The 22,274-nt window shown below is 44.4% G+C and overlaps 1 protein-coding gene across 1 annotated transcript in view; it reads right to left on the reverse strand.

The window, feature by feature from the left end:
• dcc (DCC netrin 1 receptor) overlaps positions 1–22,274 on the reverse strand; it is a gene marked incomplete at both ends in the record, with an annotated part of 276,203 nt that overhangs the window by 91,708 nt on the left and 162,221 nt on the right. Inside the window, 6 exon segments of the mRNA XM_080477036.1 lie at positions 6,632–6,681; positions 10,888–11,026; positions 11,111–11,259; positions 11,662–11,816; positions 17,613–17,746; positions 17,748–17,773. Of these exon segments, the coding sequence (XP_080333162.1) occupies positions 6,632–6,681; positions 10,888–11,026; positions 11,111–11,259; positions 11,662–11,816; positions 17,613–17,746; positions 17,748–17,773 (653 nt within the window).

Genomic DNA, 22,274 nt, shown 5'->3' on the forward strand with positions numbered 1-22,274 from the left:
TATGGAATAGTCAGTGGGCCGCTACGTTCCATACCAGTGATACTGGTCGATGTGTACGGGCCCAATTTTGATGATTACTTTTGTTAATCAAATTTCAAACTGTACTATTCTCATCTCAACATCTTAGCGTGGTGGAAGAAAGGTCTCCTGTCAACTGCTAGTTCCTGTCCAGCCTGGTTAATTCAGGAACGTCCGCAGTGTCATAATACGTCTTAGCCTGCCTTCCTCAGTAGTTCCATTAAAGCCAATAAATCGCTTTATACTAACAGTTTGGTTATGAACAAACACTAAAAGAATATGGAAACAGATGCAAAAACACCTGAAAGCTCCGGCGGTTTACTTGGATGCTTCTATGTGTGAGAATCATTTTATGCCTGCCCTTAAGGGTGCTGTCTTCCAGGAGTGGAAACTAAAAGGCATCTGTGGAACAGGAGAGCTACATATTAATGGAACCTTTGCATCATTTGTGCAGTAAAGTTCTGTTTACACTATCTCTTCATCAGGTTTTTCTTTTTTATATTTACTGATCCAGGACTACGTTAGAAAAAAAGGTGCCTGACTTTAATGTCCTTACTAGACATGAGGCCCTGGAGGCAATAAATACATTTGATCCTGTTAATTGGAGGGCGGTGTCATATTTTTATAAGATCCTGTATGGTGGGACTGTGTTGGACATGACTAAAATTGGGGAGGGGGGGGTGGAAGGAGAAGCTGGGGGTAAAAGTAACTGATGTGGTCTGGTGTGTGGAGAGTATATATGGTTGTTCTCATACAGTTTAAAACACTACACAGACTGTATTTTCCGAGGGAGAAGCGAAGTAGCTTTTTTTTTACCAATGTGTCACCAGTTCGCAATCGCTGCAAATCCGCGATCGGCAACTTGACGCACTCCCTCTGGTCATGCAGTAAACTTAACTCACTTTGGAGTATTTAGAGTATTTTCCATTGCTTTTCACAGGCCTTTAGGAAGCACTTGGATCCAGATCCACTTATCGCCCCCGTAGGAGCTTCTAGTGCGTTACCATCAGCCAATCAAAATGAGAAAGTTACCCGTCTGTTTGTGGTTGCTCAAAGGCTCATCGTGAGAGTGTGGAAAAAGGATTCCGTGCCTGCGTTTGACCTATGGCTGGGTGAACTGGCAAACACACTGTGTCTGGAAAGACGAAGGTACGTGTTTAACTATTCTGGCTTGAATTCTCACTCCCATGTGCTCTGCCACCATTTTTGGCCAAGAATCCTCCACTGTGATTGGCCCAGAGAGGACAGGGTCACAGGAAATACCCAGATGGAGGACTGCCTCTCAAGTATAAAACCTACTGTTTGTGTTTGAATCACTCTCTGCCGTGTATGAGCTGCCTGGTGGTGAGAATGTTCCTTCTCATGAATACTTGTGTAAACTAGAAGTATCTCAGGCCTGTTGCCCTGAGCCAGCCACAGTTTTGGAACATGCAGGATACCTGGAAAATATCTAACATACGATAGAGATGACAGAGGCAGTGTTTTTTGACTTGATATGGGACCCAATGGTTATATTTCTTCAACAAAGTCACTGGTGTAAATGACTGACCTTGCTGATTCCATCATGAAGTACACTTTTTGTTTTATTGATTTTTTATTTTTTTTTTCTCTTAAATGATGTATGATTCTTAACTCGTAGCATATTAATTCATTGCTTTCTGGACTGTTCTACTGTTGGTTATTTGATGTGTGTTTTTCTTCCCGGGGAGGGAGAGGTTGGTTTGTGTTTTGGCATTTTTCTATTTTTGTACTGATGTTTTTTTGGTGAGAATGAAGAAATATATATTTTCAAAAACAAAGATAGCGACGGCCGAAAATCACAGTGTGCAGCGGCCTTGACATGACATCAACACATGATGACTGACATTAGTATCATCGTGTCTGCAAACATTACTCATGCTCATCGAGCACCAAACACCTTAGACGAGCGACGCAAACTGCTTTTTGGTCTATTAAGGAGATTATTTTAATTATTGTCCTCTCACACTTCACCCCATATAGACGACTGTTCAAAACAACTGATGCCCAGGCTCCCGGTGTGAGGGGGTCCGAGGCTGTGCCTGATCTGAGGTTGTGAAATTCACAAGCCAAAGGAAACTAGAATAAGATGTTTAATGAGTCTACAGCAGGCCTGGAAAACTATTGCTTGTTTTGGCGAACAGAAGCGGTCCAGAGGAGTTTTCGGACTGAGGGGGTGAGGTGAGGTGGTCTCCGTCACTCTGGTGTTTTCTGACTGTGGTGAGCAGACAGCTGCACCAGCTTGTGCACAGATTTGAGGTAAAAAGGCTCCCGTAGTGCTCATTGTTTGTCTGATGAAGACTAATGCGTCCTGCTCAAATGTGCTGACATCAGCACTTGGTGGCTGCACTGCATCGACAGATTTCTCTCGAACGCAGATTCACTGTGAAACTCCACCTTTTGCATTGAGTGACACACAGCATATATGATGTAGTGGATTTCCTCCATCAGCGCTTCATGTCTTTGGTCAGTCGTACAGACATGGTAGAATATTTGCAGAGTGGTAGAAGTACATGTAACAGCACAGTAAAATAACTCCACAGCGTCACATTAACATTATGTCTGCATTGTGCCCTCCGCCCAAAACAGCCTGTTTTCTGCCTTCAAGCAAAAAGGTTGGAATTCATGAAGTTGCTTTAAGGCGGATTCACTGTGTATAATCCTAAATTATTTCACTTGATTTGAATTGTAGAAAACTTTGTATTTTAAAGTATTATGTGTAGTGTATTTAAAATACAGAATTAACACTGTATAATAACAGCGGGATAGGAACCCCTACACACACACACACACACACACACACACACACACACACACACACACCACTGTCATCACTGAAACACAGTTGATCATATCCAGAGATTTAGAAAACAAGCAGAAAGGTAAAGGAAGGTTTCCCTCATCAAGTCTGTTCGTCCGTTTCCACCAAGAAGAACCAGGTGCCAGTGCTGACTCGGTTCAAATCCCTATGAACCAGTTGTTTTTACATTGCCAAGGAGCCAAGTAAAAGCCACGTCATTATGTCGCGTCACTACGTCACTGCATACGCAGCCATTTACCAAACAACGCTTGTGCCGTACTGAAGCCCTGCGATGATGGAGGAGCTCATTTCATCCACCGCTGCTTTATTCTAGCATCCATATTGAGAGAGTCGAAAATGTACCTACGTGCTCGGCTGATGTTTTGGCAGTCCTGTGTTTCCACCGGTCTCCTTCGTCACGATAGCCCCGCCCCCAGCCCCTGATGTATCGGCGCTGCGCTCGAGCCTCGTGAAGACCTGCTGCTCTCTCAGCAGCAGTTTTGAGAAGCTGGAGATGGATTGTGGTGGAAATACAAAAAAACTGGAGAGCAGCCAGGCTCTGGCGCCGAACTAGCACTGGAACCAGATCGGTGGAAAAGGGGAATGTGTGTCAGGTTTGTCTCAATGTGTTTCCTCGCCGCTGTTTATTTCTACTCCTTTGCCTCAGTGCCTGATCGTCTTCACATCTATTGCCTCTGGAGATGCCGCATCCCTCCTTCATGTTCCCTGCTTTCTCCGGGGTTTGGACCACTGCTAGTTGTTTGGATTACGCTTTTGGATGACCCTTGGACACCGTCCCTTGTGCTTTGAACTTTGCAATAAACTCTTTACTCGCGCATCAGTTTTTGGGTTCTTCCTCTGACTGTCACATCATCAACCTTCTACTTCTCGCCGTCGCACCACCGCAGGCACTGCTGAATGAAACCCAGGGGAACAGTTGGTATCATTGTATTTCCAGGTGTGTTTGGCTGTTTGTGTTGCAGAGCGGTCGGTGCGATCGATGGATGAATGAGCTTTGAAGAAAAATAAAAGTTTCTACTGAAGCTGGAATTAATTCAGTGGGTTTCTTCTCTGTTTCTGTATGCAGAGCCTGCTGTGTGTGAGAGCTGCATACAGAACACCTAATCCACCCTGTGACCTACACACACACGCACGCACGCACGCACGCACGCACGCACGCACGCACGCACGCACTCACACACACACACACACACACACACACAGACCAGGTGGGTAAACACTCCCTGGATTCAATCTGTGATTGTTTGTTCATGTCCTCTGGGTGAGAGCTGCAATCACATTGACTATGTGTGTCACTATATGCCTGTGTGTGCGTGCGTGTGTGTGTGTGTGTGTGTGTGTGTGTGTGTGTGTGTGTGTGTGTGTGTGTGTGTGTGTGTGTGTGTGTGTGTGTGTTTTCATGCCCTCTGGGTAAAAGGAGCAATCACACAGAGGGCAGAATGTCTCTGTTTGCTCTGCAACACAGCATGCAATGCCACACAGCGCAGTGTGTGTGTGTGTGTGTGTGTGTGTGTGTGTGTGTGTGTGTGTGTGTGTGTGTGTGTGTGTGTGTGTGTGTGTGTGTGTGTGTGTGTGTGTGTGTGTGTGTTTCAGAAAACAAACAGCTGTCAGGCTTCACAACAACCTATCAAGGTCCACGCTTACACACATGGAGGTGTGTGCGGGATTTCTGCCTCCACGGGACTTTGTGAAAACATTTGTGATATTCTTCAGACATTTGAAGCTAAAATCAGTGCTCATTTCAGAAAGTTGAGCAGACAATGAAACTTAGCAGAAATCCATGGATTCATGAAAAATTTCCATGAGATGCTGCTTCGGATTCAGTGCACGGTGGAATAATGTGAGGCTGTCACTGTTGGGTGCACTCACTTCATACTTGGCCAATTTATACTTTCCACAACTACGTGTCCGCAGTGGTCGCTGTGACGTAAATGTCATCATCCACCCCTGTGTGCAGAGTGTCCCCCTTCTGTCAGATTTTTGTGACTGTGCAGACTGGAATGCGCCACAACAATAAACAACAACAATGGACGCCTACTGAGCGCTTGTGTGAGGAGATCCGTCTGTACAATCCTAATTTAAAAAGGATACAAAGATAGCCAGAAGGCTCAGAACTCCTGGAGTGAAATATATACAACTTTTGGAAAGGAGGAGAACGCCAGCGACCAGAAGTGGAAATGTTTTCAGGATGGTTATGTTAAGTTATGGAATGTGTAACGACATGAACCCTGAAACGTAGTCAAGTGGAATCACGTGTGTGTCTGAGGTCCTTGGTGCAAGTCAAAGCAGTCTGTGGACGCACAATGCACAAAGAATGGAAGCGCCTTTAAGGCAGCTTAATGAAGCCTTATGCTCGCCCCCTGGTGGTTGGCTGACTATTGATAAAGTGCTTGATTGTAATAGGCAGCAGATCATTTTAAATGTTAATATCACCAATGATCATGCTCATTTAATCGTGGCAGCCGAAATCAAAATCATGATCCAAATCTCGATTAATAGTGCAGCCCTACTATAATCTGAAACAAAACACAAATAATAACAAAACTAAAATGAATGAATAATTAAATAAGTCACTGATGTTTGTCTGTACAGAGACCAGAGAAGCAGCTTAGTAGATATTGGATGGGTAACAAACCTGGTGGTGCCTCCCTGTAGTGGGGGACCACCAAAGGTAACCGTCCTTGAGCATCATTACCTCCTCCACCGATAAGAAATGTATCTTTAATGGGATAAATATGAATGAGAGCATGAGGCTCTCTGTAGTATCTTCATGACAGAAACAGCAGCAGCACCCCGGTGCAGAGCACAACAGCTACAGATCTGTTGAGGAGGGATTCGGGAGTCCACCAATCAGTGAACAAGGACAGATTTACAGAGAGCGGCTGACTGATGGACGTGTCTCCCTCCCACCTCCATCAACTCAGACAGTGATATGAAAGAGAGTGCGCTCAGGGAGAGCCACAGGTTTTAGACCAGGAGGTAACATGTGTTTCTGGTGATCAGATCACAAGTGGCGAGCTCTAAAAACAAGTGTGAACAGACACCGAAGCGCTTTCACTGAGACCACGTCTGGTCTCACGCCTGACCACTGAGGCTTTGTAGTGTGAACAGCATGCATCGTGAATGTGTCCCCATACAGTGGCGTCTCAGGAAAATATGTCAGAAGTAACCACCAAAATGTATAATTCTTTGACAAAGAAGGGCCAAGGGTTCAGATGGAGGAACAGAAGGTTCAGATGGGGGGGGGGAGAAGGTCAGACGGGGGGACAGAAGGTTCAGATGGGGGGACAGAAGGTTCATATGGGGGGGGGAGAAGGTCAGACGGGGGGACAGAAGGTTCAGATGGGGGGGCAGAAGGTTCAGATGGGGGGGCAGAAGGTTCATACAGGGGGACAGAAGCTTCAGATAGGGGGGCCAAAGGTGCAGAGGAGGGGACGGAGGGTTCAGATGGGGGGGGGCAGAAGGTGCAGAGGAGGGGACAGAAGGTCAGATAGGGGGGCAGAAGGTTCAGACGGGGGGACAGAGGGTTCAGAGGAGGGGATAGAGGGTTCAGACAGGGGACCTGAGGGTTCAGAAGGGGGGATAGAGGGTTCAGATGAGGGGGCAGAAGGTTCAAAAAGGGGGACAGAAGGTTCAGATGGGGGGCAGAAGGTGTAGAGGAGGGGACAGAGGGTTCAGATGGGGGCCAGAGGGTTCAGACATTGGGGGAAACAGGGGGTTCAGTCAGGGTCTGGGTTTTGAGAAGCTGCAGCAGCTGTGTGGATGTGGACTCACCCTGGACAGGACCACCTCCAGGCTGATGTTCTGAGGAGGAGCGCTGGGCACTGCAGACACAACAACAGCATGTTATACACGTCACCAACAGGACTCGCTTGTGAATTAATGTTGAAAACTGTGTTTAAAAAGTCATCTGTGTACGCAGGAAACTAATGCAGGTAAGAATCTGTTCATACACATTGAGATCATTGCTCATTGATCATACTCTACTAATTTTTTATGAGTGTTCTTCAATGCGTCAATCAGATCAGAAACACTAAGAACTCAGTTATTTTTTCCAAATGAGCTCTTTCTTTGATTGGACCCTCTGGCGGGCCGGTTACAGGCCCAGGCCTTAATTTGACAGCACCGTTCAATTCCATAGCCTTTCTCGAGTAAGACACATATTTAAGTGTCTTCAGTGGAATGAACCGATTGTTTTAATGTTTGATGAGATCCATTTCGATGCGGAATGGGAGATTCCTACCCTGTTGATGGTTCATGTGTTCGCACCACTTTCTCTGATCATGATACACAAGACCAGGCAGCACAACTAAAGTTGAACACATACAGACACATTGATTCCACATATATTCAAATTATTAACTCTGAAGCTGTGTGTCTCCTGCACAGACCAAGTTGTGTGTGTAAAATGGCTGATGATTCACAAAGAATCTTGATGTACTGTTTAATTCACTCTGAATTTCCTTCTTCTTCTGACTTCTAAAAACATGACTATTTCACAAGAAAAGTCAAAGGAAAGGAGGAGAAAATGACAGTTGGGGGAAAGCATGAAGACAAACAACAAGAGGGTGATGTAAAAAGATAATAGCTGATTTAAAAAGGCGAGGATAAAGAAAGAAAGGAAGGCAGAAAAGATAAAAGACAGTTAGAAGTGAAAGGTTTTGGGAAAAACATGAAAGAACAAGAAACAGATTTAATACAACAAAAACCGAGAGAAAACACTGAAATACTGAGAACAAAGAAAAGCCAATGAAAGATTAGAATAAAGTAATTTAATGCTAAACAGACAATAGGGGGCTGAACAACAAGAGGCAGTTACAGGAAATAAAATACAGAAGCAGAATACAAAGCAGTACGTGTTTCTGGATTATAAAAATGATGATATCATTTGTTGTAATTCGAAACACGTGTTGTAATGTTTTTTTTTGTATTTTCAGCAGAGAGTACATCCAGCACCCAGCACCGTCCAGGCCAGTATAGCCGCGGTTCCACGCGGGGACACGTCGCGCAAAGAAAGCGGAAGCGGCCGGCGGCGGCCGTCTTCTTCCGGCTGCAACTCCGCGGCTTTCCGAGTCGTTCTCTGTGACACAGCACAAACTTTCTCATTGTGAACAGCAGCGTCCAGCTCCTGCTGAATATCCTCCTGTTACTGAGAGGAGCGTCTGCACCCTGTTGAAAGACGCGATGTTGTGTTGCGCGCCGACGTTTCAATAAACCGAGTTAACAAAACAACTCGTGACCGCAAAGCGGCGTATGTAAACAATAGCGGAGGGTTTATGGCCGATGAAATATTTAAGTATTGTGAGCAAGTATTTGTATTTAAGATGTATACACAGTAATTATTAAATAAGATTTCATTTACTGCAGGGACCACATACAGTCCAGTTTCATCTTGAGTGGACCAGACTGGTAAAATATTGCTATAACCTTTAAATTTAAACTTTGTTGTGGTCACAGTGTATGTAATGAAATAGTCTATATTTTTGCAAGATCAAACAGTTAGAACTGAAAATTATTACAATCTCAACATAAAGTCAATTTTAATGAAACATTCTGGTGCAAAATACAATGAAATGTCAAAACAAACTTGCATAAATGCTTTATAAGCACCTTGCTTGATGGGACCAGATTGGAGCCTCTTGCGGTCGGCTTTGGCCCCCGGGCCTTATGTTCTCTGCTGTAAATGTAAAGTGAAACTTTCGTGTGCGCAGAGGGCGTGTGATGTTAAACTCGTCATCCACCCTGTGCACTGGGGTCCGCTCCGACACTCTGCGGTCGACCGAACAGCCCAAATTTTGTGACCGTGCGACCTGTGCGCACAGACTGCGCATACGCCTGAACCTACTGGGCGCTTGTGTGAGGAGATCCTCCGTCTCCCCGTCTGAACAATCACAACTTAAAAGCAAATAAAGAGCCAGAGCCACACAGTCTGCGGAAATCACGGAGGGGCTGACGGAGAGGAGCTTCACACTGTGCTGCAGGGAAGCGACAATTATTTAGATCTCCAAACTAATCTCCTGACACAACATCTGAATATTCCAATAATCGGGTCCAGCCCAAGTATTTTGGCCGTTTCAGTGTCCACTCAGCTTGAAATTCGCCGCTCATTAAGGTGTGTTAACAGTTAATTATGTGTCCGTGCACAGTGACGTGTCCACCCATTACAGGGTGTCTGCTCTTTCCAGGTCCGCTCCTCACAGGTTCTACTGTATTTATATCAGGGGTCCCCATTTAAATTTCCGTTAGTCTGATTTCAGTTTTATTTGAAAAATGGTTCCATTCCATCAGGGTTTCTTTCTTTCTGTTTTCATATGTTGTTGAGTTGTCGTTAAGGCCTTTTCATACACCAGACCACGGAAATATTATGTCGCTTAAAACTGGTCCGTGGTGCAAAAAAGATGTGGGGAGCATTGCTCTATATCACCTCTACGCTAAAATCTGAGATCACAGTCTCAGCGCACCTGACCACAAACGGTTATCACGCGATGCACGGCACAGATCCGGATAACTGAGGTCTGGGTAATCGACGTAGTACTGTATTCTAGTTTGAGTGAACTCTCCAAACAGATGCCTGATAATCTGTCTGAGAGCTTATCTATTGATTCAGCTGCTCACTGTGTGTGTGTGTGTGTGTGTGTGTGTGTGTGTGTGTGTGTGTGTGTGTGTGTGTGTGTGTGTGTGTGTGTGTGTGTGTGTGTGTGTGTGTGTGTGTGTGTGTGTGTGTGTGTTTGTGTTTGTGTGTGTACGTCATTTTTTATTGTGGATTCAATTAGACCACAAGTCACCGTTATCATTGAGAAGCAGCCGGAAGATGCACAATACATGCCCTGTGTGTGCGTGTGTGCGTGTGTGCGTGTGTGCGTGTGTGTGTGTGTGTGTGCGTGTGTGTGCGTGTGTGTGGGTGTGTGTGTTTGTGTTTGGGAGATGCTGAATGGCTCACTGAGGGATGCTTTCATTAATAAACTTCCACAGAGACACAGAGAGAGAATGGAAGCATCTGTCCACCAAACACACACACACACACACACACACACACTGTAAATATTAATAGTTGTCTCTTAACTACGAGCATATTTATCATTAGTACGATTCACAATTTATGGTGTCGGCATTAAGACTTCTGTGCTTGTCACTGATGTCCATAACAAGCACCATGTTCAAACACAAATGAGGTGTACATCCAAAGGGAATTTCATCCTGGGTTTGGAAAAATGGACCAGCTCTTCGCAGATTATCAAGAGATTATGGGAGTTCGATAATCCAGTCGACATTTGTTTTATACACTTCATGGGAGATGCTTGGGGAGTATGGAGTACCGAAGCCGCTGCTGTGGCGAGCCGCTCATTGTAAATCCAGTGAGAGCTGTGTCCTTACACTTAGCATTGGGTGCAACTTTCTCGAGGTGGGCGTTGCCCTCTACCGATCTTGTGCTTCGTCACCCCGTCTGTTTGCGACTTTAATGAAGAGAGGTAACCTTCACCAGGTGGAGGAGTTTAAGTATCTCAGAGTCTTATTCACAAGTGATAAGAGGAAGGATGATGAGATCAGCCACAGGTTCAGATAGAGAGCTGCAGTCACTGTACCGGACTGTTGTGGTGAAGAGGGAGCTGAGCTGTAAAGCAAAGCTCTCTGTTGGAGGGGGTTCATCTGATTAGGATGGCCCCTGGTCTCCTCCCATTAGATCTTCACCAGGCGTGTCTGAGTGGGAGGAGGCCCTGAGGTCTGCCCAGGACTCGCTAGAGAGATTATATCTCTGGTTTGGTCTGGGAGTGGCTTGGGTTCCCCCCGGAGGAGCAGGAGGAAGTTGGGAAGCTGAGGTAGGTCGTTTAATGTGGAGCTGAATGATAATTAACAGGGACTCTTTAGGAAAGATGAGACTGAAGAACTGGACAGAATGTAAAAGTTCCAGTTAGGTTTGCAGCTCATTTAAACTCATTCAAAGTTCTTTCTAGAACTTGAATGTAAATCACTGACAGGCAGAGAACATAGCGAATTGCGATGAATGGAGGCTGAGCTCATGTGAAGCATACCGTCTGACTGGGTGGTGACGCTGACGCTGTCCGAGGCCGTGCCCGATCCGTAGCGGTTGGTGCCCAGAACTCGAACTGTGTACTCCGTAAACTTGTTGAGACCTTCCATCTTGTAGTTCAGTCCAGTCACCTCCACACTCTGGACAAAGACACAGAGGAGTGATTCCACTTGGACCTGGCAGACTGACACATGTGATTCTGAACTCCTGTGGAAGGGGCTGACCTGCTCTTTGCCAGATGGGCTCTCAGTCCACAGCAGTCGGTATCCGAGGACAGGACCATTTGGAAGACTGGGCGGCTCCCAGCTGACCTGAACCGAGGTGGGCGATAGAGCCGCTGCACGGAGAGACTCCACCCTGCTGGGTACCTGGACTGTAGAGACACACCGAGACAAGACAGTGCTTACCAACGCGGCAGGCAGTGACGCCGTCAAATACTGCTCCTTCTAAATCACACATCTACGCCTGGGTGGGAACAATGAAATGATTCTCAAGCTTCTGTGGTACTGTTTCAGTTTATTGTGGCATAGTGGAGATATTTTTTTTATAAAAACCCAAATTAATCCAAAATAAAAACGTATGAGAGCCTGTTAGAAGGTGAGTGTAATTCTTGTTAGGAAACTAGAAAAAAATGTTCACCATGTTCATGGTTGTGTTGAGATGAAGTTGTTGGCTCAGCTAAATAAAACACCAACATTTTATAATACCAGAAACTTTAATTCTGTGCTCCTCTATGGTAAAGTAAACTCTGTGTGTGTGTGTGTGTGCATCTCACGGTCAGGTTTGGTGGTGATCTTCAGGGGGGCGGAGCTCTCCCCAGGCCCCACGTGGTTGTAAGCGATGACTCTGAAGCTGTAGCTCTCCTCTGGTTTGAGGTTGGAGACGGTCAGCTCCAAAGACTCGGGCTCCGACACGTTCACCGACCGCTCCCTGGCGGACAGCAACACAACACGATGCGATAACCAAGAACAACAAGGCAAACGAGAAAACACTGAAGTCATTGACTCAAGTTCAAACGAGTTCAGTTCACCAACACAGAACTAGAGTTAAGCGTGTAGTTACAACATGTTTGTCCAACCAAGATGACTCCAAAGGTCCGACACAGAATAAAGTAAGAATGAAAGGATTGAAGGATTGACTGAGGAATGGGACACTTCAGAAAAACCTGCTGTTTATCAGTAAATCATCTACACACACCTGAAGGTCAACTGGAGGAAACAGGAAAACTATGTCTGAACACCACACTGAGTGTGGAGAGCATGTCTTCACCATAGCGATGCATGGTGGAGGAAGCATCATGATGTGTGGCTTCTTTGACGCATCAGGCCTGGACCTTTTATCAGTGTAAAGGGGGAAATTCTCGTTGACTCCTACAGTAGAATGTGAGGGTGTCATTCCGGCTGAGGTCAGCTTATTAATGCATATTTCTAATGAATCTAAACACAACAGAATGGCTTCAAAATAAGAATCCACCTGACCCACTCAAAGTCCCTGACATCATTCAGACACCAGAGGCCTACAGCATATCACGAATCAGGATTTTCTCTTCAGGAGGTAACTTCGGGGTTTAACCCTGGGTTTTCCTTACTGCGATGCTGGTTCACTTCTGACCAGGGTAAATCACCATGGTAACCGACTCTGAACCTCTGAACGAGCATTAAGGCTCCGCCTCCTGACTGCCTCCTCCAGATCTCTTGGAAAACGACCTGCCCATCCTTTGAAGAACCTGATTGGTGCGCGGATCGTGAGAGGAGCACTTAGGAGAGAAAGAGTTTTTAGTAATAGACGTAATCCTTTTGACATAATATAATAAAACTTTGTCGCTCGGGCTTCGGAGGATGTTTTTTTGTTCTTGTTCTTGACTTGTTCCCTCAACTGTTTCGCTGCATGAGGGTTGATCTGAAATAATGAAGTTAATAATGATGCCTGACAAAACTCCACAAACATGAATTTATCGAACGCACAACTACTTGAAACCGTGACGGCGATGAATTAACATTCCAACACAAAACCCACTCACACTGGTGGGTGGAGCCTCAAAAGAACTCAATGAAAAATACTAACTAAAGGAAGAGCGGTGAGGAAGCTCTGCCTGACATGTTTCTGCCGTAATAAAGTGAAGATGAGGGATCACAGGGTAGTTCCTTTATGAATTACATTCATTGATGTTAATAATGTATAATCTCACAAAGTTATGCATTAACAGAGTTGGCAGTTTTATGTCAGCATTCCTTCCTGGCTATTAGCCTGGATTATGAGTTTAAATCCCTCATATTTTTGAAGAATACTTCTGTGCTCCATGGTAAAGTTAAGCTGTTCTGCAGGGTTTCTTCATGTTTGCGATTGGTCGGACGATACCAACTCTGCCTCTCTCATGTGAAGGCACACTGATCGAGATGGGAAAACCCTGGGTTGAATTACTGAGTCGATAACCTCAGTAAATCAACACAGACTGTGAATGTCTGGGTTTCTCAATTCAGATAATGAAGAGATAACCCAGGTATGTTAAGCCTGGAGCTGTCAGGCTGAGGATGAGGAGGATGAGGATGAGGATGAGGAGAGGTTAACTTTTAAAGTGTTATACCGCTTTTCTGCTTTCTGATCCCAAAACCAAGTAAATGCCATGGCAACGTTCTAATGTGTGAGGAAGAAACCCTCAGCTAAGAGAATAAAATGTAGTTGTTGCTTTTTTTCCAAATAGTAAATTCTAATGTTATTCTTTCATTCTGAAAAAACATATGCCCATGACCTACAAAAGTTAAATAATTATTTAAACATCAAAGAAAAATTTCTGGACAAGAATTCATCGCATAATAATATGAAGGTAAAGTAAGGTCTTGTCAAAAACAACAACAACAACAACAACAACAACAACAACAATAATAATAATAATAATAATAATAATAATAATAATAATAATAATAATAATAATAATAATAATAATAATAATAATAATAATAATAATAAATAAATAAATAAATAAATAAATAAATAAATGTAATAAATAAAATTAAATAAAATAAAATAAAATAAAATAAAAATAATAGTTTTATTGTATTGATATGATCAAATTTAAATGGTTCTTCAGGCGTTTTCCATTACTGCTTTTGATTTTTACATCCCTCTAGTTTTTAGTGAACTGAATAATTAATAATATAATTTTATCTATTTGATTTCACTGACAGACTCCACGGTTAGCATGCTTGCCTCATAGCGAGAAGGGTTTAAGCTTTCGATGTAAATGTTGAGGCGATCCGTCTCTGAAACCACTGTGTTTAGAACAGATATTTTTGCGGGTGTAACAGCTCAGATAATCGCAGCTCTAATCAGCTGCAATCTGTGTAATCCCCCACTGTCTGCAGCTAATCCTCAGATTTACAGCACCTCTGCAGCCTCCGCTTTACAACTAATCACCAAATCACCGCCGGGACAAATCCAGCTGCAGCCATGAGCATGTTTCACTGCAGCATCAGAGACACACACTCCGGGTGCAGGTCGCTGTGGACCAGGCAGCAGTTTAAATCTGTCCCAATACAAAGATCCTGCTGAATGTTGCTTCATTGTGGTGACAACTTGATGGAAGACGGGGAGAGAATTCTCTTCATGCAAAAAAAAACAAAAGACCATTGATAAATGTCCCTCATTCAGACAGAGAAGAGAAGAAGCATGAATCCCAAGGGACAAGAAGAGGAAGCTTCTTCAGCAACAAGCAGGGGAGAGTTAGTGTGAATTGAGCTCATCAGCAGGTCCAACATGCGTGGAGCTCGATAAAAGAAGAGCACAATACACGGTGACGTGAAGGTTCATGGCATCGTGCACGAGTCTGGGGAACACGCCTCCTTTGTTTCCCCAAGATCTGCGGGGGATATCATTGTGTGTGAGTGTTCAGCACAGATAAAAATCAACAGTGAGAACGGCAGGACACGAGCACCCAGATCCTATTCAACCCAATGAATGGAGTGCCTGATCACGGTTTGTCTCTTCATGAACTTCACCTCCTCTCCCTGTCTGTGGAGTCATTCAGCAAACCTCTTTCAAACATGTGGTGCTGAAGCTACGTGAGATGTGCTTTTACGTTTGGGTTCAACCGATGTTTCTGTGATTTAACTTTTCCTGTATTTTGTGTCACATTGCTGATAATTGCGACTGATTAAAATCTCCCACTCGTGATATGAATATAATCATACTGACAGAGGTGAAGGTCACTGTATGAAATAATGAAGATGAAAAAACTAGATACTTCTTTTAAAAAAAGTACTTTAGTAGCGTGGTCATGTGAAAGTAAATGTTGTGTGACTTTTGTTTAATAATGATCACATAGCTGTATTATTGTAGCGTTAGCATTAGCAATAGCATTACTCAGTCAGAGGGCGGAAGATGAGCTGCATTCTTCCGGGTGCTAGTTTTTCATGAAAACTCCTCCTCCTCCTCCTCTTAAAGTCACTCTATAGCAGTGAGAAGAAAGTCATGCTGATGCCTCAAACAGACAAGTTGTCTGTAGCAGGATCAGACAGAGGAGGGCTGTTGATCTACAAGGCTGTGGTGAAAATGTTTTTGTCAGTTTGGAGAAGAGCTTCCAGCATAAAATATGGTGAACAACCGTAACATCTGCTATGGTCACCATAGTGAAGTACAGTGGAGGTATGACAGTGTTTCTGATGGATGTTTGTTGCCTCAGGCCTGAGCGACTGGCACCAGCCCCTTTTCCACCAAGAAGAACCGGGTGCTCGTCTGATGCGGGTTCCCGTGCTCAGTTGGTTCAATTCCGGCTGTATTTCCTCCTACACGTTTAGTCCGAGAGGCACCTTACAACTTATTGTGCATCTCGGTTGCAGACCACAGGCTCTGGGTCTCAGCCTCAGTCCGCTGCTTCTTCCATTTTGTTTCCATTGCCAATTTAAAAATTAATGAAGACGCTCGGCTGCAGTTTCCAAGATGGTGGCTCAATAACTCCGCCCCCAGCCGCTGACGTATCAGTGCTTCACACGAGGCCGGCAAAGACTTTGTGTTTCTTTAAAGCATCAGTTTTGAGAGGCTGGAGCCAGAAACACAAAGAACTGGTGCTTAGTCAGACTCTGGCTCCGAATTAGCACTGGAACCAGCTCGATGGAAAAGAGGTAGACAGGAAGATCGGTTCAACCATCATTTTGCCAACAAAAACAGACATGATTCCTTATTATCGGTGGGACAAAATAATAAAATATAATCACAGTCTGTCGGGTTTTAAACACACTGCGTTTGTCAAGCAGAAAACTGTAAAAAAAAAGAAAATTCCCAGAGGGTTTGTAGGTTTTTCCACTTGGAGCTTGTGCTTCCTGTCAGAGGAAGTAGTTTACATCTGAACATGTGCACCTTAGGAAAGAACGTATCTATAGCAACATGTGGTCTTATTTCAGTGCCAATTATATCAAAAGTACCAGTGACAAAGGACAAAAAAATAACAAAAAATAATGAATACTGTAAGATGTGCCAAAAATACACAGACCTTACGAATAGCAGTCAGTCTGAACAAGCCCGGGTTAGACACTTCACAATTCCCTGCAAAAGTCTCAGAACACTGAGTGAAATCTTTCTATTTTCTTTATTTCTCTAGTTTTCTTTCTTGATCTCTTGATCTGTCTCAATATTTTTGTCAATATATTTCCCCAAAGTCATTACAGCTCCAGCAGCACCTGTCATCCTCGCTCTCCCCGAGAACCAACTCCCTTTCTCCTGCGATCTCTCATTGTTTTCTCCCTCAGTCTTCCTCCTCTCTCATTTTCTCAAAGTTATTAGTGCTGACAAAACCCATCTCTGTATTTTTCTCCAAGTCATTACAAGTGACAAAACCTCTGCCTCAGTTCCTTCTCCAAGTCATTACAACTGACAGAATCTTTTTTTTTTCCCTTCCATTTCGTGACAAAACTTGAGTGGCCTTTTTGTGTTCGGTGCAACCATTCGGAGTCCCGAAACTCTGGATCGTCTCTGAGGTAACAAAGCTTAAAAGGCTGGATGTGAAAGCCTTCAGCTGGAGCTCCAACTGTCAGAGGTTACCATTTAACATCAGCCGGGGACCCGCCGATGTGTCACCTACAACTTTCTCTTCTAAATGTTTGGAGCCGCTGCGAGCAGCAGAGCTGTGAAAGACATTTTGTCTTTGGCGTCCAGTTTGTACAAAACTCCTTCTGACTCACTCCTTTCAGATACACAACTAAAGACTTCACACTTTGGAGTCACGAGTTCAAGTCGTTAACATATTCCTTCTTATATATTCAGCCATGTTTGTTCAGTGTTTTATTGCCGACCAAAGACATCTCAGCATGGGTGTGAATGCTTCGGCTCGCTCTCATACTTCCTGGGGGAAAACTGTCAACAGCTTGAGCAATCGATGGTATTGTGTTAAAACAGACTGCAGACCTGCTCTCCAATCTCATTACAGTGAAGTCAGATACAGTGTCTCGGTTCGGAACAACATCCAGTCCAGGAAGCTTCAAAATGAGTGATTTCCAATAAGTGCTTAAACGTCTGCTTCAAGCGTTTTGCCTTTGACACGAGCAAATGTGATTCAGACGGAGCAGGCAAAGCCTGAAGCCTCCCTTGTAATCTCTGGCACTCCCTCTTAAGGGGGTCCAGGGAAACTTCCCAGGCTGGGAATCACTGCCTCATAGAATGATCCAATGACAATGTCAAGGTGAAGACAAGAAAAGAAAAACCAAATGAAAAACCAAAAGAGGAGTCCTGTCTTACCTCTCGACTCCGTCCTGAGAGTAGTACACGCCATACGTCTGCACGGTTCCTTCAGCCTCCTCTGGGGGGCGCCAGCTGAGTCGGACAAATCGGCTGGACACTAGGACAGGGACCAGGTCGCGGGGGGCAGAGGGGGAGGGCAACGCCCGGGCTGGGGGACACTGGTGGGGGATCAGAGGAGGAGGAGTAAGTCAAAGGGGTGCCAGAAGGAGCAGGCGGAGGAGGGCGAGGAGGGGGGGGCAGGGTGTGGGCGGGTCTATAGAGAGTGGGTGTGGCCTCTGTGAACAGTTCATTCAAGGAGAGAAAGGAGGGTGGGAGGGGGTGTGGGGTAGGGGTGGAAGCAGGACGAGGACGACACGGTGGTGGTGGTGGGGGGGGGGGGGGGGGGGGGACGGGTGCAGGCAGAAATAAAAAAGAAAGAAACGTAAAGAGCAAAGGACGCATGAGATGAGCAGATCAGGAGCGGAAGAGACGTGGAAGAGACAAGAAGAAAAAAGGAGGAAGAAGAGTGGTGAAGAAGATCACAGGCAAGAAGAAAATACAGCAAAGCATCAATACACAACATCAATACACAAATCAGTCTGCATGTAGAGGGACAGCGCCACCTACCTTCACAAACCTCCACATTGAGTGAGAGAGTGTAGACAGGCGGGAGGTAATGTGGCGGTGTGAGGTATTCCCACAACACAAATGAACATAACATGAACAAAACATGAACAAAATATGAGCAAAACACAACCGTGAGATGACGGTGTCTGATCACAACAATATGTTTTCAGGAACGTCACCCAGGCAACAAAGTGCCAGAAGAAAATTTCCAAACAAGTCCTGAAAACTAAAGTCATTAATGCAATGAAGATATTTTATTGGTACTTTTTTGTTGGACAGTGTTTTCAACCTGTAGCACTGGAAGAATGTCTCTCTCTCTCTCTCTCTCTCTCTCTCTCTCTCTCTCTCTCTCTCTCTCTCTCTCTCTCTCTCTATACATATACATATACATATACATATACATATACATATACATATACATACAGATACTATTGTGCAAATACAACAAATGAAAACTCTCCGGTTGAGATTTCTTGAGACAAGACATGATTTCGAATATTGAGATCTTATAATCAGCAAGGAAGACTTATTTTTACCTTTACCATTTTTGTACTCAAAAGTCCAAACAAGATAATTTATCTTGAATCAAGTGGGAAGAGACACGATGACTAAAAACGAGACAAATAAACTTGGTAAGATGTTGAGTTCTCGCAGTGCAAGGATCTTTTTCTCAGGTCACGTCACATTGTAGTGTTGAATTAGAGTATATAAATGAAGAAAACTCCAATCAACCAGACGGGACTTTAGCACACAATGAATTCTTTGTGTCTGTCGTCCAGAGTTCAAAAATACAAGTAAGAGTGGTGTCGGGATGTATTAGAATCAAGATGAATTTCAGGTTTGAAACAGTGACATGAAATAAAAAAATTTGAAATGACAATGAAATGACTCAAAAACTCAATTTCCCTTGTAATCACCTTTCCAAGATATCTTTGTAACTACAGCTAATGTCTCTTTAATTACTTGGAGCTCGGCCGACTGCTCAGTGTTCAGAATGGAATCTTCGCTTTCTTTCTTTGACATTGACGTTGTCTAATCACAAAACACAGGAGACTTCTGCCTCTGAAAATATGTCACACATATGAAAAGAGTCCGTCCTGGTCATCCTTCTAACTGCATTATGTTCTCCCACTGACCCTGTAAGAAGTTCTAACCAGCCCAGCTTCAACAACTACATGAATAGAAAAACTCAAAACTCTGTGAGTTCAAACCTGCTGTAAGGAAGCCGCTCTTAGGAATATTCCAAAAACACAGCAGCTTGACCCGAACATGCTGACAGAAAAACTCTCTGAGTTAATGTGTAAAAGCCCTTCAACATATAACTAACTGAATCCATACACACACTCTTAAGCTGAACCTCATCCTGAGCGAGGCACATCGGTATGATGGACTAGAAATAACAACAACTACAAATATTCCTTTTAATTCAAAGAAGTGAAGCTAAATGATGAAAAGTCTTTGTTTAATTCAATATTATTACAACAGCACACGTTCAGTGAAATGTCACAAACAAAACTTTAATGTGTTGGTGGAAAAGCCTGTGAACAGGTTTTCCACAGCGTTTCTCAAAAACAAGTATCATGTTTTCTCCACCCTCAGTGTCGCTGTCATGCTAATGCTATGTTTGCTAACAATCAGGTATGGCGCTTCGGGGGCACGGACAACTCGTCCACAAAAAACTGCAACCCTGGACAACTCGTCCATGTGGTTCCGGACATCCCGTACGCTACTATTTTTTTCAGCACTATTGATTTAAAGGATTTCAAAGTATATTTGACACAAAAACATAGATATGTATTTCACGATGAAGCAGACTTTAGGGTTAGAGCTGAGGTGTGACCAGGCCCAGTGTAGGTGTGAGGGAGGGTGTGATAAACAAAGCCGTATGATACTATACTAAATATACATTCACATATACTAAATATATGAAACATATATAAAATAGCATTTAAAAAAGAACACATAAAGTACATTGTACAGAATTTATTTTCTCAAAACCATTCTGATATCTCATCCATGGACAAGTTGTCAACTGAGAGGGTGCTGTCCGTGGGCGAGTTGTCGTACAATTGAAGCTTTGACAGTATTGTCTCTTCACAACATCACCAAATGTTTCAATCACTAGTACACCATCACTTTACACACACACACACACACACACACACACACACACACACACACACACACACACACACACACACACACACACACACACACACACACACACACACACACACACACACACACACACACACGCGCGCGCACACGCGCACACACACACCGTTTATGCCAACAGTGCCTGCAACATGTGGCCTGCAGCACAAAACAAAGTCAGCAACACACCGCCCAGTTCTAACACCTTCAGTGACATCAGGACATAAAGCAACATAGAGGATTGTTAGGAGGTGGAAGAGGAGGAGGAGAAGGAGGAGGAGGAAGCAGACAAAGGGGGAGGAGGAGGAAGAGGTGAGGGGAAGAAGAGGAGGAGGAGCAAGAGGAGGAGGAGAGGTGGAGGAAGAAGAGGAGGAGGAGGTGGAGGAAGCAGACGAGCAGGGAGGAGGAAGAGGATAGGAGTAGAGAGGAGAGGAAGAAGAGAAGAGTGTGTGTGTGTGTGTGTGTGTGTGTGTGTGTGTGTGTGTGTGTGTGTGTGTGTGTGTGTGTGTGTGTGTGTGTGTGTGTGTGTGTGTGTGTGTGTGTGTGAAACACTGCAGGAGGAAGAGGTGGAGAAACAGAGCAGCGTTAACACACCTCCTCTCATGTGTGTGAGATGAGAATTGAGAGTGTGAAGGTGGATCGGCTGCTGCTCTGTGACCCGACTGGAACAGCTGAATAACGGCCCCATCGACTAAATGATGGAGTCACACAACACACAGGAATAAGTGCTGGAAATAACACTGCAGACTGATACCCCCCCCCCCCCCCCACACACACACACACACACACACACACACACACACACACACACACACACACACACACACACACACACACACACACACACACACACAACACACACACACACACACGCAGCTGCTCTGCATTTATATTGTTTCTCATGCTTGGATGATCTTTGGGCGAGCTTTCAGCTCTCTACGTGAACGTTTTCATTCTGAAGGAGGAAGATATGTTTCTCAGAGAACAGCAGGCTTAAGACAATACATGGTGTGATATGTTTCTGTTGATTTTAGAAACACACACGATAACTCAAAGGCTTTTCATTCGCACATGAGAACTACTAATTTGAGATATTTTGACTTGTTTCGTCCACGTTTTGAAGACTGAATTGTGTGTGTGGCTCATTTACAGACCTGGCTCAGACACAATGTAGGTCAGTGTGGAAACCACAAGAAAAGATTTGATTAATGTCTCCAATGTTTCCCCTGAAGCCCTCAGTGGTGCCTCCATATGAAGCTGTGGACCCCCGGACCAATCTCTGATTTGGCAAAACATCAATCACTCTTCATGTTTCCTACAGTCTAATGTCCATCCTGTGATGGACCGGTCCCCAGTCCATCACAGGACCAACACACACACAGACAGACAACAACACACACTCACATTCACACCTCGGAGTAACTCAGTGTCACCAATTAACTTCACATGCATGTTTTTGGATTGTGGGAGGAGACCCACGCCCACACGGGGGAGAACATGGAGACCCCACACAGAAAGGCCCCGGCTGTGAGGAATCGAACCACGGCTCCACCGTGCAGCCCTACTTCATTATCCCGACAGAGAACTTCTTTACAGTTGCTCCACACGGAATTGAATCGAATATGAAATATCAAATAAGTTGATTTCGATATGTACAAGGCAATAATGATTAAAACGGTGAATACAGATTACAGTCACAGCCCTGATCTGAGCTGTTTCCTGTAAACAGCCCTGCTGGTCAACGGAAGGTAAAAAAAACAACAACAACAACAAAACTAGTCCATAACCTGTCAGCTAGCAGGTGCTAACAGTTAGTTGCTAGCTGCAAAGCTAAGGACTGATGAACTGTTTCCTGGATTTATTTAAAAAAACTCAGTGACAAAAAAAGTTCGGGCAGTG

This window comes from Lipophrys pholis (genome assembly GCF_963383615.2).
Source record: "Lipophrys pholis genome assembly, chromosome: 12".
Lineage (NCBI taxonomy): Eukaryota > Metazoa > Chordata > Actinopteri > Blenniiformes > Blenniidae > Lipophrys > Lipophrys pholis.